General features: G+C 33.7%; 1 protein-coding gene across 5 annotated transcripts in view; it reads right to left on the minus strand.

Annotated features, from left to right (window-relative positions):
* Positions 1-3,034: 3,034 nt before the first annotated feature.
* Positions 3,035-24,088, minus strand: part of LOC136036455 (E3 SUMO-protein ligase ZBED1-like) — a 53,772-nt gene continuing 32,718 nt past the window's right edge. For all 5 annotated transcript variants that reach the window (XM_065718695.1, XM_065718696.1, XM_065718694.1 and 2 more), the window contains exons 4-5: positions 22,803-22,854; positions 3,035-5,075 (exon numbers count right to left, since the gene is read on the minus strand). In XM_065718695.1, the coding sequence (XP_065574767.1) occupies positions 3,160-5,075; positions 22,803-22,854 (1,968 nt within the window). In that variant the 3' untranslated portion in view covers positions 3,035-3,159. The remainder of the gene's footprint in view (positions 5,076-22,802; positions 22,855-24,088) is intronic.

Below are 24,088 nucleotides of genomic sequence, written 5' to 3' on the forward strand. Positions count from 1 at the left end.
GCTTGAAGCAAACTTCTTTGAGGCCTTATGCTTGATTTTGGCTTTCTTGTAAAAACTTATCAGTCAATAGTATAATATATTTGGGAGTATCTCACTGAACTAGTATCATTACTACGTTGCAGCTATGGCAGAAACCTTGAAAGAGAATAAAGTTCGGTCACATGAGGTAGGCTACCATGGAACTCGATTTCGCCATTTTCTGTGTCAGCCGTCAATTTTACATGACTAATATTGTTTATGTATTTAACATTTGTCATATATTAGTTACATAGCCTTTATATATTCTATCACTAGTACGGCGGAGCCTACTAATAAAGAAATATGGCAATTGACTATTTCTTTCTGATGCTCACTATCTTCTTTTTGTTTCAATGTTTGATCAATACAGCGGCTAAGAACCTAAGGGCAGCGTAGGTTACAGCTTGTTCCACGTTTTTTTTTCTTTCCAATAATAACCGTTCGGTGTAAAGAAGGGTTTTAGTACCCTCTAAAAGGCATAACTGCTATATCTCTTTTACTACGGTGCTACTGAAACGATAATCTATTAGATTAATTTAACCTTAGATAAATAAATAAATTACAGGCCACTGCAGCACAAAGCCGTCTAAGACAAACGCAGTAGCACAGAACTGTGTCAGTTTCTAGGCTAGATTTTTCTTGAGGGTCACAACTCCTTGAGAGCCTTGCAACCTACTTTAAATAAATGATATGTCTATAAAAGCTTTGAATTTTATTTCTGAGTATGATCTCTGTTTCTACCATATTACCGTATACTGGCTACCATATTACCTGTACTATGTTAATGATATTTCTATCATTAGGTACGGATAAATTACTGCCAGTGGTAGGTCTTTTTGAAGGGGGGTTTGGTGATGGTTGATACGTGATTAAATGTGAAAGTCTACAGTGGAACTCTTGAAAGCTAGGCGTTGATGTTGTATTTCATAATTAATAAAATTACAAATTTTCAGTGTGCAAACCTTATAGAATATTCATCTTGAGTTTTAGTAGACTCCAAGTTTTGTTTAAAGTAAGGATTATATTTTAGGTGTCACGAACTAGTACATAACCTTGTGTAGCATGTGAAGTCGTTTTATGTTTTTCTTTAATTTCATTATTGTTTGTACTCCACACAATTGTTTTTTATTTTGGTGGGAAAAAATAAAATAAAAAACATAAATAAAGAACTGCAGTCAAAACTGGGCTAAAAGCTTTTTAAACAAGACTCTTTAAAATGACAGCGAGAAACTTTTGTGCTCAAACTAACGTCGTGGATCCAGAGAGGAATAAATAGATAAAAAAAACTAGTTTTTTTAACTGAAAGTAAGAAGCATTAAAACTTAAAACGAACAGAAATTACTCCGTGTATGAAAGGGGCTGTTCCCTTCTCAACGCCCCGCTCTTTACGCTAAAGTTTGGCTCTTTCTCTAAATTCTACTTTATTAAACAGTAAAAAACTTTAGCGTAAAGAGCGGGGCGTTGAGAAGGGAACAGCCCCTTTCATACACGGAGTAATTTCTGTTCGTTTTAAGTTTTAATGTTGCTCCTTACTTTCAGTTATAAAAACTAGTTTTTTTTTAATTTCTGAACGTTTTTGAATTAATGCATGTTTGATTTTGGCTCTCCGAACATAAATTATTAAAATGAAATTTTCATATTAATTCTTTTTTTGGCTAAATGGCTTTCTCTTAGTTTTGATCAGACGATTTTGAGAAAAAAGGGGCCAATGTACCCATTAAAACGGAGCTATATTGCATTTTGGAAAGCTGTCAATCAATGAATCAAATTATAAATTACTTCTGTGCGACAAAATTAAGCTAAAACCCAAAACCAGAAGATAAGATTTCAATTCGTGCGCTATGGGATGTGCAAATTTAAATGATGGAATTAAAAGGTAAATTTTGCTTATGTCTATTCTAGTACAAAAATATGTTTATTATAATCCAGGTCAGCAGTTTCAATCTGTCACAGTTTCAAGAAACAGTTTATCTGACATTGCTTAGAGGATCTTTCACTTATGTTTCATTTGATCTTTTTTACGGGAGGAGGAGGTGCCTGGATCCTCAAGAAATGTTCTTAATGAATTTTCGACCAAGATCGTCATACTACTTTGGTAGTATTTAGCTAGAAGGGACAGGAGGATACCAAAATAAAAAAGCCTTAAAATAAAATAAAAGTTAGGAAAAAATTACTTCAAAATGTTTCACATATAACTGTATTTCAATAACGGCAATACAGAATTAAAAATAAAAAAATGAAGAAACTTATAAAAGTACGGGCCCCAAACCAGGGCCGTATCCAAGATTTTGTTTGGGGGGAAGACAGAAAAAAACTCAAAATGCATAAGAAATTTGTTTATATCCATGTTTGTTAATTTTTACGAATCAGACAAACATTTCTGAGGAGGGGAGGGTTCAAACCCCCTAACCCCTCTGGGTACAGTCTTGCCCAAGACACTATTTTCTTAATGCTTGGTTACAAGATACTGACAACAATTTGTCAGCAATATATAAGTCAATACGATTATATAAAGATAAAAATAGAGATTACTTTCCAAAAGTTCCGTGGAAAAACGTTCAGTTTAATTTATTGGCTGACGTCTAAGAAGTTTTCTTGTAGGCTAATCTAATTATTCTATATACATTATATATATATATATATATATATATATATATATATATATATATATATATATATATATATATATATATATATATATATATATCAGAAAAGGAATCCAATTAGCCCCAACTTTTAAAACATGATTGGCTATCCCCGTTCTTGTGTGAAATCTAGTAATAATTTCAGATGCAGAAGATTTTTACAAATACTTTAAGGATTTTGCTGGTATTTTCAAACTGAGTTTCTTTTTTCAAGATAGGCTATAAGGTAGTGAGAAAAACTTCTAATGATTTTAGAGCCCGTTCCTATGAGGGGAACCTTAAGGGATTTCATGGAAAATAGCGAGAAAATACTACAGGGATTTTTTCAAAGACCTATGCGTCTAATCTCAGCTAGTAAAAAGGATAAAAAGTTACATTGCACCTGATTGGTTATTATGCGTGAATTATAATCCAGTTAAAAACAAAAAAAAATTCAGCCACAAGACTTTTTACAAACAGTCCCTCTGTTTCTCTGTGATAAAATGAACTGTAAAAGCTAACGACCATATGATTCACTGAGAAAAACAACACTGTGCAGTTCTTTTGTTGCCAAACTCGCTCTTCTGTGTTGCCAGTTAACACCATTTTTCGTCAACATCCTTTTTGCTGGTATACTTGCACTTGATATACACAAAAGTTTGCGCGCCATTTTTGAAAGATATCTGTACTGAGCTTCACGTTCTTTCCACCACTTGAGAGGCTGTATTTCATCTAGACTCATCGGCTCTTCATTTTCATAACAATTAATTTCCGAACGTGCAATATTTTCCACAAAATTAGATGAATTTTCTTGTTTAAGCATATCCGACTCGGTTGATGTTTCCGGAAATATATCACCAAGCATTGCAGAAAGTTTGGTCTTTTTATCCCCGTGAGAAGTTCGGGCAGAGCCACAAGCACCTCCATTTTTTCGCACCAGTTTTGATAGTTCAGCGTGCAAAAGCTCTCGAATCTCCAGTTTCTCTTCAGCAGCAAAAAAGGGAAGAGATTTCAGTCTTGGATCTAAATACATGGCAGTACGTAAAAAAAGTTGAGTCTGTTCACGACCGTATATAGTCGACAGATAAGATCTAACTAACAGCTTAGCCTCGGCTAGTACCACTGAATCGCCTTCTTGAGCGTTAAAGGCTATATTTGTTACCTTATACAAGAAAGGTAGAATGATACTTATACAGGGAAAGTCAGCTCCATTAATCGTTTCTGTTGAATCAGTTAATGGCTGCAAAATGTATACAATTGCGTGAAGCGTACTGAAATCTTCCCTTGTTAAGGAGGGCTTTGAATTAAATTCTCGGGTAGCTATGCTCATAAGAAGCTCCTGCACTTCAATGCACCTTGTCATACCTTTACATAATAAAGGGAATGGAACACTGTCCTTTAGTATCCAGTCACAGTCTTTGAGCTCATCCTGGTAAATGCTTACATATTTTGGATTTTGTGATATCAAATTTAGAAGCGTTTTTAATTTTGAGTATGAAAAATCTATATTTACAATTTGTAACAATTCCTTGGAAGCACATTGAAAAGCAGATATCAAGCAAGGAATACGAGGCATTTGCATTAAACGTATTGCTTCAGATAAAGTATTATAAATTCCCTCTGGCTCTTCAGGCATTGTGCAGCCGACAATCCTAGCAAAATCCAACTGAAGATCTTTTAGTGCCTGGTTTATTAATTCAGCAATAGTTTTGGGACTATCACCTAGATTTACCTCCAATGTTTTGCAATACGACGATGAAACATTGCCGTTACTATTTAAGTAGTTGAAAATGAGCCCAACATAATTTTGAGTCTTATCAATATTGTACCATGCTTCAATACTTAATGAAACTGATTGAGAAATGGACAAGTGGCTTAAGGTCTTCTTAAGAGTATCTTCGTACAGTTTTGGTAAAACTTCTGTCCGTAGCACATCTAATTTTTTATCACTGAAGTCGGAATCAAGCATTTTCATCATGCCTTGCATGCCCGTTCCTTCAAGAACACTTAAAGGCAAGCAATCTGTGACAAGAGACTTAATTATCAGCAAGTTCATTTCCTGTTTCTGCCCTCTATGCAATTGTATATATGAACTCCCTTCATCACTATCCGTATTTAGCTTGCTTTGTTTTTTCTGTGTCTCGTCAGTGCTGAGACGACCACCCTTCCTCTTCATTGGAGTTGAAAAAGTTTTCCAGTTTTTAGCACACACCTCTGTCCCAAGTGAAAGCTCATATCGATGGTGCCGACGAAGATGAAATTGCAAGTTTGTCGTATTACCAGAATATAAAACTTCAGAATAACATAAACGGCAAACTGCACGACGACGATTTGGTTCGTCTGAATCGCCATGAGCAGCCCATCCGAAATGGTTCCAAACGGCACTTTTTGCAGAGGAATTCTCAATTATCTTGATACCAGCCGTCACCAAACCTGAAAACAACAGAAATTAAAGCATTTCGGTTCACCATTTCAGTTCACCTGAAATGGATTTCGATTTTTGTTTGTAATGATGTTTATACAAAATTAATGAAAATGGTACATCCTTATTTTGTTTCAAGATGAATTGCAGCATTGGAAGATGATTTATATTATTTTTAAAACCTAGGGGGGAAAGACCTGAAGCATAAAGGGTAGAATGATCACAGAAAGTAAACTAAAGTTTGGCCAGTGCACGTCTATTATACATCCCTCCAGCCGTCACCAAACCCGAAAACAACAGAATTTAAAACATTTCTGTCAATAATTTCGGTTCACCGTAAATGGATTTCAATTTTTGATTGGATTTCTGTTTTTGTTTGTAATGGTGTTTATACAAAAGTAATGAAAATGGTACATATTTGTTTTGTTTCAAGATGAATTGCAGCATTGGAAGATGATTTTTATTATGTTTAAAATTTAGGGGGGAAAGACCTGAAGCAGAGGACAGAATGATCACAGAAAGTAGAATAAAGTTTGTCCAGCGTAAGTCTAATATAAATCCCTCCAGCCATCACCAAGCCTGAAAACAACAGAATTTAAAGCATTTTTTAGAAAAACTATGCCTACAGGAATTCAAAAGCCGTTATACTATAAAAATATTAATTGTATAAAAGAGCAAAAAAAAATAACTAAAAGGCGGCTTTTCAATATTAGATTGCTATGACAATAACACAATTTTTCTGATGGAAGTAAACAGTGAAACAGAAATTTGAATAGAAATATGAAAACAAAACGTCAATCAAAAAGTCAATCAAAGGATAATACATGCACCTGATTTTTAACTATATTATAAAAATTTTGGAAACAGCTCAACGGAACAAGTTCAAAGTTTGAAGGAGTGGAGAAGGAGGGGTCAAGATCACTTTGATTTTTCTACTGGAAATAAATCAGAAGGCACTATGTGTATCCAGCTCATTGAAATACCATGTCAGTAATATCTTAGGACAAGGGCTTAGCGATGGAGATGAAACTTTTAGATTCTGTTGGACAATAGAAGGGAAGGGTGGGGTAAGGAAAATTTCTTTTTTGCTGTAAAAAAATATATTGCTTGGGGAGGGGCAAGAGACACAAAATCATGGCCTCCAATCCAGGCGAAAATACTGTTTTGCACTATAATCTCCTATGATACTTATAATTTACGGATTTTTAAGTAGCGAGATAATTCAAATGGTACTATGTGCTGCTGGGTTGTCTAATTGACGTATCAGCAATCTTTCAGGAACAGCTAAGGGCATTTAGCTAAAAACTTGTAGAGGACGTTGAGGAGGATACTGAACTAAATCAAAAGACACTCTGTGGATTCAGATAATAAAAATACCATATCTGGAACATCTCAAGAATAGAAATTAACGACTTTAGGCATCAAGTTAAAGCTTTGAGGGAATACTGGACGATGGGGAAAGGATTTGAAATATTGACTTGTGGATGGGAAAGTCGATAGATACTGTGCATTCAGATCATCGCACTAACATGTATTGTACGGCGCGGGGGATTCAGTTGAAAATTTCAAGTGTTTTTGGAGAAAGTAAGGAGGGGATTTGGACAAGGAAAGTTCAAATATAGTGTTGAGAGAAAGGGGAGGAGCTTCAAAATGTATGTATATTTTATACAAATGGCAATTATAATTGGCATTATAACTATATATTTTGCACCTATGGCACTTATAATTTATGTACGGCAAAGTAACGAGAAAAATCAAAAGACAGTATGTTATATGCTATCATGTTGTCCAAATGGCCTGTATACAATATCTTGGGAACAGCTTAGGTTATTAAGTTCAAACTTTTAGGAATAGTTGATGAAGGAAGCAGACGTTGAATCATGACTTGGGGGAAAGAGTAGTGCTAAATTAAAAGACAGTATATGCATACAGTTTATAAGAATGCCATACATGTATTGTCTGAGGAATGGAAATGGATCATTCATATGATAAATTCAGATTTTCCCAGCCCACTTAGTATGGAAGGAGTGGTCGTAGAAACTTCAGAGGGGCCTCGTTTCATAGAAAATAAAAAATTCTAGTCTTTTTTTCACAAGATAAAAGTGACTGGAGGGCAACAAGCCCCCTTCCGAACACATTTTTTCTACCCATCCTAAACAACCCCAAAGGCTTCTGATCAAACTTTTAAGACGGCTGTGTTATTCAAGATAAACGAAGCTGGTATAAGAGCCGTAAATTACGCTAGCTACCAACTATTTACACAAAGACTTTACAAACATAAATGGTGGTATGTTTGATTCTGGGTGCCCGATCGACACGGAACTTTCGGAGACCATTTTTTTGGGCCAAGAAAATTTTACATTTTATTAGGAGTCGAGGGGGGGGGTTTAAATTAACACAAAAAAAATCCGTTCCTTAATAGTTGTATTTAGATTCAATTCAAATAGATCGTTCACTAGGTTAAGGTTTCCAGAATGTACTCTGGATCATAGTCTTCGATCAATATTAATCAATTAAAATTTCCAAACTAAGGGGGCCTCAATTAGGAAACAAATCTCGTGGCATTGATTCTTGATATCCTATTTATATCTTTATTATTTTAAACAACAATTCAACCGTTTTCAATAACTGAGCTGAAAATTAATTCATCTAAACTAAAAAAAGCGCAACAAAATATAATACAATAAGATTCTTATAATAAAATGGCAAATCAATATTAGTCTACATTCAAGATAGCAACGGGATGGAGTTCAGGGTTGCTTATGGCCATAAATTATGCAGTTTTTCAATCCATTTGAATAATACACCCCATCCCTGTTCACCCAAAGCTCTGTTATGATACAATTATCTATTTATTTTTGCAAAATTTGGTCCAAAATATAAATAGAAGGCCAAAATCTAAATTCTTAAGCTGAAAAACAAAATATTACAAGTGTTTACTTTGATTTACAAATAAAAAAAGTCAATTAAAAACAAACTGAAATTGACAGAAAAAGAAACTTTTTCAAAAAATGAAGGTTTGGAAGAAAAGTAAAAAGTTATATTGAACCAAAGCCTAGGAGAAATAATAATATAAAAACTCAAAACTTAAAACAAACCGAAATTACAATGAATAATCCATTTAAACTTAACACGAATAGAAATTACCACACATAAGATTAGGGTTAACGCCCCCTAAACTTTCTAAGGTTTGGAGGTGTCATTTGTAGTTTCAGAAAATAAAATATATATCAAACATTATCAAAAGTTACCAGGATACTCAAGGATGAATATTATTACATTTTAAACAGCCAATCTACTTTCATTAGTTCTTTTCGGAATTCTTGGTTATTATGGTGATTTTTTTTTTCTTTTTTTTTGTTGCTGCTGTTGATGTAAAAACAACAGTGTTCAAAGTACTTGTCATTTTCAAATCAATAACTATAACATTCCAGCCGTTTAGAGGTTTTGAGGGGGAGGAAAGGTGACATCATCCCTCTGAGATGTGAGCGTTGATTACCCTTTAGACATTACGTTTGTTGTATAGTTGTTGATGCTGTGACCAATATAAAGACACTGCTGTTAACAAAGATTTCTGATTGTCTTTCGTTTAATATTGCTCTTTACTTTTCTTTGAATTTTTTGAAATTAATTACTTTCAGGAACGGGACACAAATCTTTCTCTGACAAATTAATCGAAAACTTTTAAAATACAAAATGTTTAAAATACTTTTAGTTTTCAGAAAAGCGTAAGTGACGCTCTGATGTTTATAAGGCATGGGGGGGGGGGGTAGTCCTACTCTTGTTTGTGGTAATTTCCGTTAGTTTTAGGTTTGGATTGAGTATGCATTGTAATTCCTTCAGTCGTTATTGAGCTTCCCTTATCCCCCTTGTCATAGTTCAACTTCCACTTAAATTTACCTGGAAGTTTCAAATTCATGTCCTTAGATTTTTCTTAACCCTTCGTTCTTTGCAGTAACCTTACTTATTATGGTGATTTTTTTTCTTGCTGTTGTTGAAGTTTTGGCAAATAAAAACCCCACTGTTACATATCGTTTTTAATGAAATGTCAACGAAATTCTAGCCATTTAAAGGTTTTAAGAGGGAGAGAGGGGAACAGGGGCACAATTTTTTATACTTTTGATTAGCCTTGGCTTTGAGATATCATCTTTTTTTGCCACGTTGCTGTTACGAAAAATAAAAATACACTGCTCAAAATAAAAATTGTTTTCAGTAAACTGCAAAATACGCTCTAGCTTTGGTAAGGCTAGGGGAGTTAGCGCTAGTCCTGTTTATCACTTGTGATCATTTTAAGTTTAAGCTGATTACACAGACCAACAAGAAAAATTTTCTGTTTGTTCGGAATAATTTTGTTGTTGGGGAAAATTGTTTTTATAAGCGGATTCACGTTATTTCTGGGATGCTAAATGCAAACATGAAATCAATTTTTCTGAATCAGCTATAATTCTTGAGAAATAGCGCTATCAACTCAAAATTAAGTTTATTATTAAAGCAACCTATATACCAATAATGTAAAATGATATATAACTAATCTGCATTTTTATCTGTTTGCAATGTGTTTTACAACAAATTATATACTTCAAAAATAACAGCATTAACTGTGTTATTCCACTACAAACGTAATAGTCAGCAGGTAATTTTCGTATTTAGATAGCGCAATCACAGCATAAACCGAATAGCCATGTCTGTTTCTAACTAGTGCTTCTACCTAACCACGTTTCTTGTAGCTCGGTCCACTTTATTCCAGACATATCCAGTAGGGCGTTTAGCATTTGCCTGGCGTTGCGTGTATTTGAGTGAAAGGTAAAACTGAAACCGGTTAGTTGGAGAATTCTCACTGTGGTGGTTAGGTGGATATGTCTCAGAATCTTTTTTTTATTATGATATAATTTTCTAATAATCTTAAAACTGTTTGATAAGTCAATGTACTTTAATCATGGCTATTTATCAGAATTTCAAAAACGAGTTCTAGATAAAATAGAAAAATTTGTGTGAATCATCCTGATATGTCTTGCTACGCATGTGAAGAGTACAATTCTCAAGGAAACAGGAAATCAATTGCTAACTTTATAAAAAAAAGATAATAACACACTTTGGTGCCAAATCTAGTTAACAGGACAACGCATGGACACCAGTTCTATCTATAAGAAATTATTCAGAGCATTTGCGACGTTGGGCAACAGGGAAAAGAAAAAATCTCAAGTTTTATCTGCTGATAGTTTGGAGGGAACCGAAAAAAACCATATTGATGACTGCTACGTCTGTGTTGTAAATACTATTGGGATAGATAGAAACAGTCAAAATAAGTGTTATTATCCTGGTTTGTCCTCTGTAAGACAACTAGTAACTTACGATGATGACGTACCAATACCAGCATTTCATCAGCTATCATAGCTCATTGAGGTGGAATAGTGCTACTTTGATGATCCTTCTGATAACAATGATCGTGGTGACTGTGATTATGAGGAAATTTCAGAATCTATTAAACATTTGAACCAAATGACCTCGTTAAAGATCTCCAACTGTCAAAAGAACCTTTAGAATTACTTGCTTCCAGACTGCACGTTGAAGAAGCTCTTTGAGGAAGAATACTGCTACTTTGATGATCCTTCTGACAAGAATGATCATGGTGACAGTGATTACGAGGGAATTTCATGACCTATTCAATATTTAATTCAAATGACCTCGTTAGAGACCTCCAATTATCAAAAGGACCTTTAGAATTACTTGCTTCCAAACTGCACGTTGAAAAAGATCATTGAAGAAGAATACTACTTCTTCGATGATCCTTCAGATAACTATGATCGTGGTGACTACGATTGTGAGAGAATTTTATCATTTATTCAACATTTAAACCAAATGACTTCATTTGAGACCTCCAATTGTCAAAAGAACCTTTAGAATTACTTGCTTCCAGACTGAACGCTGAAGAAGCTTATTGAGGAAGAATACTGCTACTTAATGATCCTTCTGATAACAATGAAAGTGGTTACTGTGATTATGAGGGAATTTCATCATTTATTCAACATTTAAACCAAACGACCTTGTTAGAGACCTCCTATTTTCAAAAGAACCTTTAGAATTACTTGCTTCTAGACTGCACGTTGAAGAAGCTCATTGAGGAAGAATACTGCTACTTCGATGATCTTTCTGATAACAATGATCGTGGTGGCTTTGATTATGAGATAATTTCATCACTTATTTAACATTTAAATCCAGTGATCTCGTTAAACACCTCCACCTGTCAAAAGAACCTTTAGAATTATTTGCTTCCAGACTCACGACAAAAAATTACTGGAGCAATGAACCGAAATCACACTTTACTGTTAAACAGAAAAAGGATTTTTCATATTTTTTCAATCAAGAACGCAATCCTGTATTTTGTGACGATATTATAAGCCTTCTAGGAAAAATGGGTATTCTAAAATATTCTATGAATGACTGGCACTTATTTATTAATAATTGCAAGCGAATCCTAAAATATATTCGTTTACACAATGGCATCAAATTTGGATATTTACAAAGTGCTCATTCGAAAAAAAAAATTGTTTTCCGACAAAAAAAGTATTCTGACCATCTATGGGTGATTTGCGTGGACTTAATGATAGCAAATTTTCTCCTTCGACAGCAAAGTGGTCATACAGAAATTCCTTGTTTCGTGCGTCTTAGGGACAGTAGAGATAAGAAAAATCAGTCGGTGAAAAAAGAGCAGACTCAGAAGAAACATGGTTCCTGTGAAAAAGTTTACTATTAATGAGTTTTCTGTTACACAAAAGTAAATCATCCTCCCTCCAGTGTATATTAAGCAGGGCTTCAAGAAGCAGTTTGTAAATACGAACGAATTATGCTTTGCAAAAATAAGAAGAACGATGCCTCATGCGACCACGGAGCAGATTAAAGCCAGACTTTTAATTACCCAAAGATCCTGTCTTTGTAGGTCCTATGAACGAGCCTGAGCGAAAAGCAAAGATATTATTTGTTGAGGTCATAAACAATTTTTTGAGTAACCGAATTGCCGAAAGCTACGATACGCTGGGGAACAAAATGCTTATTGGTTTCAGAAATATGGGTTATAACATGAGCATTAAAGTTCACTGTTTACAAAGTAACTTGAACTTTTTCGAAGAAGAATATGGAGCCACCAGTGAAAGAAAGGATGAAAGATTTCAACAATAATAAAGATTGGATCTCTACCAAGAGAGACAGGATTTTCAGTTGTCCTCTCTGCGTTTTGACTCCCAGGCCTCAGGTATGTTCTCTTTTACATCTTACATGTTAATTGGCTATTGTTCTCTTTTTTTGGTTATATTGTTGCTTATATTGTATTTTTTTTATACCCCTTATATTCCTGGCCATGGAGCCTTTCGAGGGAATAAGACTATTGTATTTCCATTTCGTATTTACTGGTGAATAAAACTCCGAATTCTGAGGGAAGATTACTGCTCGAGTTTGTAAAGGTAATACTCCAACAACAAAAAATTCAAGACTGTCACCTAAGTGAAGCTTTTTAAGTTTCAAGTAGTTGTTTTTCCAATGTTAAATATTAAATTAATATGAAAAAATTTAGATTAGTAATTATTAATATTAAATAATAAATATACACTATATAAATATAATATTAATATTTAAATAAATCAAATTAGACAAATTAATTATTAAAATAAGAAATTTAAAATATATAAACTAAATTTAATATTAAATTTCAAATTAACATGTGACAGCATTTAATTTAATTCCTATACTGATTTCTATGGTTTTGTTTTACTTATTGTCTTTAAAATAAAGATAATGGTTTAAAACTAATTGCTCATTTTTTCCACATGATACTTTGTTTTCTTTAAAACACTGTCTTATGTAATTTCTTACCCATATTCCCTATTCTTTCCTATTCTCATATCTTAAAAATTGGAGCTCTTAACCAAACACTAATGTTCTATTTGAATTCATCTTACTAAAATACATATAAATCAGCACCAAAAAAATCGGCAGCATCAAAAGCACTGTTGCCCTGTTCATTTTAATTTCTTTTCGTTTTGGGTCTCATTTATAAATTGGTATCAATAGTTTTTTTATCAATATGAATTATTGTATGACTTTATTTATGCTCGTTTTTGGTTCAATTTAACTCTTTTTTTTTCTTTCAAAAACTTATTTTTGGAAAAATATTTTTTAAATTATGACCAGAATAGATATAATACTAAACAAACATTAAAAGTAGTGTCTACAGAACACTTGCAATTGAAGACATTTTGTTAGGAGCAGAACCCAAAAATTTAGAAAGTGGACTCCATTAGTACTAATACTACTACTATTAGTAACAACTCACCGCAGCACCAAGCCACCTGAATTCAACACAGCAACGCACGCTTCTCATCTATCCTAATCTATCCAAACCCTCCCTCTTTAGACTCTCGCAAGAAGTTCCCATTTCCTTCAAATCTTTCTTTATGAAATTCTCCCATCCCAATCGCGGACGACCTATTTTCAACTTGTTGAAAAATCAACGTGTTTCAAGAACAAAAAGTGACACAATTTCTACAAAGACGAATCCGCACGCAACAAGTTCCATGAGCAAAATCGGTTTCACAAGCACAAATGAGCACACAACAGTCTCCATGAGCAAAATCGGTTTATATCACGAGGAGAAAAACGATATACAAGTTTCATGAAAAAAAAAATCAGCGCGCAATAAGTTCCGCGAAGAAAAATCCGTACGCAATAAGTTCCATGAACAAATTTCAATTTAATGTACAAATTAATGTGTGAAAAATCAATGTACGAGTTTCACGAGGAGAAAAATTAATATGTAACAAGTTTCATGAAGAAAAATCAGAGCGCAGCAAGTAATAAGAAAAATAAATCAGCACGCAAAGAGTTCCATGAACAAAATCAGTCTCACGAGAAAAAAAATCAATGTACAAGTTTCGAGAAGTAAAAAATCAACGTACAAAAAAATCAACGAATATAAATCAGCCCGAAACAGGTTCCATGAACAAAGTCAGTTTCACGAAGAAAAAATCAATATATAAGCTTCACGAAGAGAAATTAACATGCAACAAGTTTCGTGAACAATAATAAGCACACAGCAAGTCCCGTGAACAACAATCAGCTAGCAACAGGCTCCTTGAACAAAATCAGTTTCACGAGGAGAAAAATCAATGTACAAGTTTCACAAAGAGAAAAATCAGCATGCAACAAGTTTCGCAAACGAAAATCAGCACGAAACAAGTTCCACGAACAAAAATCAGCACGCAAAAAGTTCCATGAACAAAATCAGTTTCATGTGGAGAAAAATCAATGTACAAGTTTCACGAATAGAAAAATTAACATGCAAGAAGTTTCACGAAGGAAAATTAGCATAAATTTAGTTCCATCAACAAAAATCAGCATGCAACAGGTAAAAAGTTTCCCGAACAAATAAGCACACAGCAAGTTCCACGAAAAAAAGTCAGCAAGCAAAGGGTTCCAAGAGCAAAATGACTTTCGCGAGGAAAAAAAATCAATGTTCAAGTTTCACGAAGAGAAAAATAAACATGAAACAAGTTACACGAAAAAAGGTTAGCACGCAACAAGTTCAATGAACAAAATCAGTTTTATGAGGAGAAAAATCAATGTACAAGTTTGACGAAGAGAAAAATAAACATGCAACAAGTTTCACGAACAAAAATCAGCAAACAAAAAGTTCCACGAGCACTAATCAGCACACAACAAGTTCTATGAACAAAACTGGTTTAACGAGGAGATAAATCAACGTAAAAGTTTCACGAACAAAAAAAAATCGGCGCAAAATAAGTTTCACGAAGAAAAATCAGCACGCAGCAAGTTTTATGAACGAAATCAGTTTCGTGATGGGAAAAATCAATGTACAAGTTTCTCGAGGAGAAATATCAACATGCAACAAGTTTCATTAAGAAAAATTGGGACGCAGAAAATTCCACGAACAAGGAAAAAACCTTACGCAAAGAATTCCGTGAACAAAATCAGTTTCACGAGCAGAAAAGATTTATATACAAGTTTCACAAAGTGAAAAATCAACATACAACAAGCTTCACGAATAAAAATCAGCACGCAACAAGTTCTATAAACAAAATCATTTTCACGAGGAGAAAATACAAGTTTCACAAAGAGAAAAATCAACATGCAAAAAGTTTCACGAACAAAAATCAGCACACAACAAGCTCCACGAACACAAATCAGCACACAAAAAGTTCCATGAGCAAAATCAGTTTCAAGAAGAGAAAAATCAACATGCAACATGTTTCACGAATAAAGATCAGCACATAAAAAGTTCAATGAACAAAAATCAGCAAGCAACAAATTCTAGGAATAGAAAATCAACACGCTAGAAGTTGCGGAAACAAAATCTGTTTCGTGAGGAGAAAAAATCAATTTACAAGTTTCACGAAGAGAAAAAATTAACATGTAAGAGGTTTCACCAACAAAAAAAATCAGCATGCAATAGATTCTAGGAAGCAAAAATCAAAATGCAAGAAGTTCCATGAACAAAATCTGTTTCGTGAAGAGAAACAATCAATATCCAATTTCACGAACAAAAATCATTTTCTGATTTTTTCAAGTTTCACGAACAAAAAATCAGCACGCAACAAGTTACATGAACAAAAATCAACACGCAACAAGTTAAAAAAAACAATTGTATTTTTCAGTTTATAAATTTCTTTTGAGGGGAAAATTTGAAAAACTCTAGGTGTGATAATGTACGCCGAAATCTGCGATCGGGAGTGGTAAATTGTGCCACACTGACTTCAAATGCTAGGAGTCATCAGAAGAAACGTACTAGAGATATTTCATTAATTTTAAAGGATCAATTCTAATGTAACCAAATTTTTTGCAGAAAAATGCCTGAAAAAAAACATATATGTGATAATATGTACCAGATAGTGAATTATCATGGAGGGCATCATGTTTGGGGGTGGATTGCTAAAACATGGACCAATGGATTTAAATCATATTTTAACAAGAAAATATCTTGAAAATGTCCTAAGAATGATGAGGGGGTGTTAAAAGGCAATAGAGAGGAACGTAATAGTGCGGCACGGTGGTGAGAATTGACTTTGGGTATCACAGAGTGTTAGCTTGCCATTAGATTTAAGGTATGATTTTTAACGAGAAAATACTTGGAAAATGTCTTTAAAATGATGAGTTAGGGTGTTAAAGGGTGTTAGAGGGGACAGTAATAGAGTGGCACAGTGGTGAGAATTGACATGGGATATCAAGGAGTGTTTGCTTGCGAAAACATGAACCATTATATTTAATGCATGATTTTTAACGAGAAAATACCTGGAAAATACCTTAGGAATGATGAGTGGGGGAAAAGAAGGTACCAGATGGTCAATTGTAGTGTGCCATGGTAACGTGGATGGACATGGTGTATCACGGCGGAATGGCTTGGAAAAAAACATGAATCATTGGATTTAAGTTATATGTTTATAATGACAATTTCTGATGGAAATGTCTCAGGAATGATAATATGTATATCTATCACAAGGGTGCCATGAGGCAGGCACATATTGTCATGGTCGCGTGAATTGCTTGGGCTAGCACTTACTGAGATTAAAGCTAAGCTGGAAGATGTTAAATGATTTTTTCGACTGAGGGGGACGGATGTCAAACGCTCAGTCAAAAAATGAGGCATTTTCATTAGGACCACTCAGAATACGTCTTGATATCGCTTAAGTTTGCCTCTAATAACAAGCCTCCCCCCTCTGGAATTGCTTGCTAGGGTGGGCTAGCCACATATTGAAATATTTTAAATTCTAATTGCCGCGAATTGCCTTGCACCATCACATTCTAACAATAAATGCTAAGTCCCGCTGTTCAAATAAAACAGTGTTCAATTTTCAATTTATAAGCTCTGAGAAAGGGTTGAAAAGGTCTTAGAGATGATGGCAGATGCCACGGAGGGCAGCTGCGTAATACCGTGGTGATGTGAAGTGTTTTTTTTGGGGGGGGGGGCTTCACGAAATGTTTTACTCATGAAAACACGAATCAGTGGACTCTAGTCATAATTTAGTTAAGAAAATATCTGGAAAATGTCTTAGGAATGATAATGCGTATCATAGGCTTATCACGGGGCAGCCACATATTAGAACGGTGTTTTGGATTGCTTGGAGTAACATGTTCTACAGCTTAAAGTTAAGACGAATGTGTTAAATGAATTTTTCGGCCTTGGAGGAACGGAAATCTAACACTCAGTTAAAAAAAGAGGGGCTTTCATTAAAACCTCGAAGAAATGCCTCTTAATACTGCTTAAATTTATCTCTAATAACAAGCCTCCCCCACCCACCTTGAATTACTTGCTAGGTTGGGCTAGCCCCATATTGTCCCAATGGCGTAAATATGCATAGTCTTGGTTCAAAGTAACGCGGTACTTCCATTAAAAGCTCTCAAAAATAGCTATTAATAAGGCTTAGATTTACCTATAATATCAACCCTCCCCTCTGGAATTGGTTGCTAGAACTCCACTTTTCTTTAATTTATGGTTCTTTTTGCATATATTTTGTCCTATGTCATTTTTTTTCATGTTTTTTTCGTTTGTTGAGTTTTAACTGCTTTTTCTGTGTTTTAATAATACTTTGTAATTTTTTTTCATTAAAATAAGTTGTATATACAAAAGTCTGAATCATCTAGTTTTATTGTTTTAGGATAAAACTTTGATAGTTAAAGCATCTTGTAGCCCCTCTCACCTTTATTTCACCCCTGATAGCACATTTAACTTCCAATAGTGTAACAGTGTCTATTACTATAAAAACACTAACAGCAACCCGCAATATTATCTGATAAAACTTTCTAAGGCATTACTTAACAAGCAGGTGGATATGAAATATAAGCAATTTCTTGTAATCGATTTTCCCCTAAGCATCTCAATTATTGCAAACATATGGGAACACACAATGCATTTAATCAATCTAGTATGCGCGAACAGTGGAATCTCCTTGCATGCAGTAGGTTATTTTGTACAATCTATTTTCTGAAATATAATATTAGAAAGGTTTTTATAATCCAGGGCATCATTCCATTGGATGGAAATGACCCTTTCGAATCCTAATTGGGACGAAAATCATTAGAATATAAAGTTCCCCTCAGAAAAACATATTAAAAGAAAAAGAAATCCCGAAGAAAAAATCTTTTTAAGTATTATGTAACACCGACGTGTGTACCGTCATTATGTAACGCTCCACGTCTGCACCGCTATTGTTTAACACCCACGTGTATGTAGTCATTACGTAACATCCACGTGTGCATTGTCATTACGTAACACCCACGTGTGCATCGTCATTACGTAAAACCCACGTTTATGCCCTCCTCAGTTGCAAGCAGGGATTTCCCCACGGGCCCCAATTGTAGCATATCACGTGTGAATACGTCATCCTTAACATAAGTAAACACTCCCCTTTTACATAAAAACTGAAGAAATAATGAAGAAAAATGCCTTGAAGAAAAATATCTAGATGAAAAATATCTTAGAAAACGTCTTGAAATGTCTTGAAACGTCTCGAAAAACGTGTTGAAGAAAAATGTTTTAAAAAACATCTTGAAAATATCTTGAATTGTTTGGAAGAAAAATATCTTAAAAACGTCATGAAATGTCTTGAAGAAAAATGGTCTTAAAAATCGCCTTGAAACGTCTTGAAATGTCTTGAACTGTCTTGAAAAATCTCTTGAAAAAAATGTCTTAAAAAAACTTCCCTGCTTGGCTAGTGCTCTAGCAAACCCGATTACTTAACACCCCAAACCCTATGATGTAACATTCGAAGAAATCCTGGGAGGAAATCCTAGGGTCCAGAAAACCATGAAGGCTTTTTAAAGGGAGATCCTAGGATAAAGAAGCTCCCATGGAAGCTTTTTAAAAGGAAATCTTAGAGCAAAGAAGCCCTGGCCCTCGTAGATTTTTACTTATAAAACTCAAGGAAATCCTGGGGTAAACAAGGCCCCCTGAAGGTTTTTAAGGACCCCTGGCCCTCCTAGGTTTCTTCCTACACTTTAGGTTTTTTATAGAACAATCTTAGAAATACTGAAGCGAAGTCACGCAAGATTGCGTCACCCTAAACTCCTATGAGTTAACCGAAATCTTTTATAAAATATTCCCTTTGACGTAACATGCGTCTCGTAGAAGCTCTCCCCGAACTGGGATTCGAAGGGATAGGGCCCTCGTGGAAAGCATTATAGGGATGCTACTCATACTTATCTTCCTATTCTTCCAAACTTGTTTAACTGTGATAAACACCTTGAGCCTTGGCTATTCTACCTTTAAAATCTTCACCGCTCACACTGTCAATCAATAGATTCTCCCCTAAAGTACAATAAAAGACCAGAAACTTTTTAATCAGTAGCTGGGGAACAATTGTTTGATCTTCCACACCCTAATTAACGTTCGATCGAACAAAAATAACTCAAAATTACGTTAGTTTCCTACAAAGTTTTAGAAACAAATAAAAACAATTATCTAATAAAAAAGGACTTCCTAAAAAAATTTATAAAAAAATTTATAGGAAGATTTTTCCAGCAGTTCCAAACTGATTGAATATGTTACAATGTTTGCCATACCTTCATTTTTTCTTTTTTACTAGTATATTCAAATAATGTAATTTAGCGGATTTCAATTAACGCGAAATTACGTTATATCGAAGGGCCGTCCTCAGCAAAACAAATGAAAATATAAACGAATCTCAAATTAAAATACGAGCATTAAAAATAAAATCTCTTTAAAAAACAATCATAGCACCCTTACTTAAGGGAACTTAAACCAGGACTCAATTCAGTTACCCTTACTCCATGCCAATCTATCTTAGTTCTGCCCTAGAGTGGATGATATACTATCATTCAACAAGTGAAGTGACATTAATTTTATACAATTTAGGAAAAGAGTTATACCAGCTTTGCCTCTCACTGAGACTGTGGTCTTGGCTTTACTCCAATTAGCCAAAACTCTCAAGTTTTTCATCACAGTCCATCAAGTTGGTTTTAATTCAAGAACTCCCATTAATTAAAAAAAAAAAAAATCCTACTTGTCGTTTGTATTAATGATGGGAAGGCAGAGTGGTCTTCGTCACTATAGTTATACAGTCATATAAATTATATAGTTATCACAGCATGTATACATGTATACATAACAGCAGTTGCTGATTGACAATATCTCACTTTTTTATCTAAACAGAAACTCAAATAAGTGGATTCTTTCGTTTTTTATGTATATTTTTTACTATTCCCCTCTTCTAGAAGGGTTGATGCCCTTGTCTACCTCCATGATTTTCAGAATGCTCGAAATAAAATCAAATTTTTTTTTTAGTTAGCCTATTTAAATTTACGACTTGAGGGAATAAAATGATCAATAAAAAAAAGTTTTCGTATTGAGTGTATTGATCAAGTTGATTATTGATGATTGAAAGAAAATGGATTTATAGTAATTTTTATTTTGTATCTTTATTTAACTATTAATATTTACCACTACAAAGTTTAAGGAAGCTCACAGATATCAGAATAATTACCTAATAAAGGGGGAATAGCGTACGTTAAGATGTGGGAGAACACAGATTAAATCTAACAGTTTGAATTAAGAGACAGGCCAGCACCTTGAAAAAGATAAGGTACACTGACGGAAGAAGATAAGGAATTTTTTTTCTACTTTTAAATCCAAACAGGTTTGAACTTAACAAATAAACGTCAAATGAAATGAAAGTCAAAGTCAAACTGACTTTGAAAAAGTAAAAGTATTTTCAATAGATTACCCGAAAACATTCACTCAGTTTTTAAACTATAAGAGTTAAAAAACTGTTGACAAGTATGAGTTTAATTAAATTAGATTTAAGTTATAGGCAAGGATTTTAGATAAAAGATATTTTCACTTGTTAGAGTTCAGAGATATTTTCATTTAAAAATATATGAATATGCAAAAATGAAAATATAATATAAATGAAAATACAGTATAGTATATTGGAAATATAATACGATATAGCAGAAAATATAATAAATATAGTATAGTATAGTATAATAAATATATAATATAGTACAGAAAATATAATAAATTGAAATATAAAATTGTACAGTATAAATAAATATATAGCATAAATAAAGTATAAATAGTATAGAATATAAGTATAGAAATAAAAATATAGAAAAATACTGAAAATATAAACAAATAAAAATATATATATATATATTTTCATTTGTTATCAGAAAGCAACTCAGACATGCACAATAGAATATAGCACCACTCTACCTTGCGTTTGTGCTCGAATTTATCACCCTAGACTTGTTTAAAACCGAACGTACAGATTGTTAGCTGTTGATTCCTTTTTTTTTCGTCTTATTTGTTTATTTTTGTTACAGCATTTGTGTTTTCTCATCTCCTTATACATATATTAATCTAACTAAGCTATTTCTTCTTATTTCTTTCCTTTTTTCCTGTTGGCGAAGGTCTCCGGGCTTAAATATCTAAAATTCTACTGATGTATTTTTTTAGTCTTATTAAATTTTGACCATTTTCAATATTGCCATTCATTCCGTTGATTGGTGGTAACGCCAAAATCAAATCATCTACCGTTTGGCGTTTTATGGCGTTTCATTTTTTTTTCATAACTTGGCAATGGTGACTTTCTTCAGAAACTGAGATCAGACACTTATTATTACAGTGATTATGCCAATTACAATAATTTTACCTTATCATCACACTAAAAACAACGGTAAATAACAATAAACGCTAAATAGCGTTGGTGATTTTTTCTTGAACACTAGCGCCAGTTTCCACCCTGGGATCACAATGTTTGGTTTAATTTAAAACATCAAGTTAAGGCAAGTACACAACTTGCAATGGAAAATTACGGAGAATCTTCCTCGTCATTTTTTGGGGGCTATTGAACAAGACTCAGCCCTTTATGAGTTATTGAGCATAATTCTTCATTCAAAAAAAAGTGTGCCATTATGCAAACAGAAAATTTGATATACAGCCTCCATTCAAATAAGCAACCGTTTGTGAAAGTTGTAGTCGAAAACAGCGAAAGAAGTGGAGGTGCAGAGCTATCCGGAAACTTAAAAAAACAATTCTGAATGCATCTCTGAAAAATAATATCAATATTGAATTCTATTGTTACCCTGCATTCAATAGTACATCTTTCAAACCGGAAGCTTTTGGCTCCTCCCCTGCTATTATTTTAATTATTTTTTTATTTCACGATTACAGGAAGCTTCAATCGGACGATCATCTTCTTGTGCAATAATTTTAATTTGCATTGGTGTTTCTTGTATTTGATATTATCATATGAAAGTTTATTTTGTGCTTCTTTTCTTTTCTTCGTAGTTCCTTTTGTTTTTTCTTTTGTTGCTCTACTTTATTACCATGTGGGTCAGCCCAAAACAACTTATTATTATTAATTCGTTCTAAAGAAAATTTTAATACCAAATAAAGGAATTTTTCTAAATATTCGACGATATAAAATCAAATCCTGTCTCTTGAAGTTTGATATAGAAAAAGAGAGAGAGAAGAAGAGAAAGTGATCGAAAGAGAAAAAGAGAGAGGTAGGGAGGGAGGGAGAGAGAGAGAGAGAGAGAGGTAGGGAGGGAGAGAGAGAGAGAGAGAGAGAGACAGAGAGAGAGAGAGAGAGAGAGAGAGAGAGAGAGAGAATATAAGAACAGAAGAAACATAAACACTCAATATATAACAGCGTTCAAAATTGAATACTTATAAAGTAAAAGTAGATGACAGGGAAGGATAATCAACTTACACTCTTGGTCTTCATTCTTAAAAGGTTCAATATGATTTTGCCCATCTTCGGCCTAGAAAAAAGTATTTATTTAGTCCGTTGCTCTTAAATCAATTCTGATCAGTAAAAAGGGCGCCAATTTTAAATTTATTTTCAAATCAGCCCCAGCAACTGCCTCTTATAAAGTGGCCTAAAAATACAAATAAGAAACAAGACATGGGATACCTGTTGCTCTTTACGCATTCAATGCTAGTCCATTGACTCTAATACATTGTTTCAAGTTTCCGTTTTTAGAGTTTGTTTACTGCTGACCGGACAAAAATATACTAAAGAAAAGTGACCTGTTTCTCTAGATAGTTGAATTATGCAGACTTATCATAGTTTTGAGGAGATTTTTTGCAACACTAAATTTCAGCTGGAGAAGCAAACTGAGATCTGGGGAGAGGCAAAATTGGGTCTGGTGGGGGAAGTAACCCACTCTCTCTCCCCATAGAAAATTATACCTCTGCTAACCCCAGTTTATTCTTTACTATACTTGCCGTTTACTAACTTGGACGGTTTGGGATATTATTTAAATTCGTATTTTTTTAAGATATATTTCTAAATTTTATTTCTTTCGTTTCTGAAATGGCACAGTATTCGAAGTAGCGATGGTGGCTATTAACCTTTTTTAATGAAAGAAGTTAATGTTAATTAATAGTAGAAGCGTCGTAGTATTATTCGTAGAAAAAAAAGTTGTGCTAGGGGTAGAAGGGGTAGGTGTAGTCATGGTGTTTATAGTCCTGGTTGGAATATTCGTGTAAGAGTAGCCTTGCTACAAGTTATTAGGATTGTAGTACTAGTAGCAGCAGAAGTTCTATCTTTCAAATATAGTTGCTCATCCTAACTTAGAAATATATTCCATCATTTAGTCATGGACAAAAGTAGTATGAATCAAAATAATTTAAAATTTTTGTTTAATCTGGACAACTAAATTTTCATTCTTTTATTTTACATTTTAACTTAAAACCAGTAGAAATAAATTTCTATAATAATTCAAACTCTAAACGACCAAAAATCAATAATAAAGAATAAATGAAATTCAAAACGAATTAAATTTGAATTTAATCAAACGAATTAAAAACGAAGAAATTAAATAAGAATCATAGCAAACATACAGGTATCAATATTGATGAAGAAATACGTCTTGAAACGAGTAAAAATTAAGTTGAACATTCAAGTCAAACTTACAACAATCAAACAGGAGTTTGGCTACTGCCCACTTTTCCCATCCGTAACCGCAAAAGTCAGAAGCATATTGCGTCTTT

The sequence above is a fragment of the Artemia franciscana genome, chromosome 15 (genome assembly GCF_032884065.1).
Source record: "Artemia franciscana chromosome 15, ASM3288406v1, whole genome shotgun sequence".
In the NCBI taxonomy this organism is placed as follows: Eukaryota; Metazoa; Arthropoda; class Branchiopoda; order Anostraca; family Artemiidae; genus Artemia; species Artemia franciscana.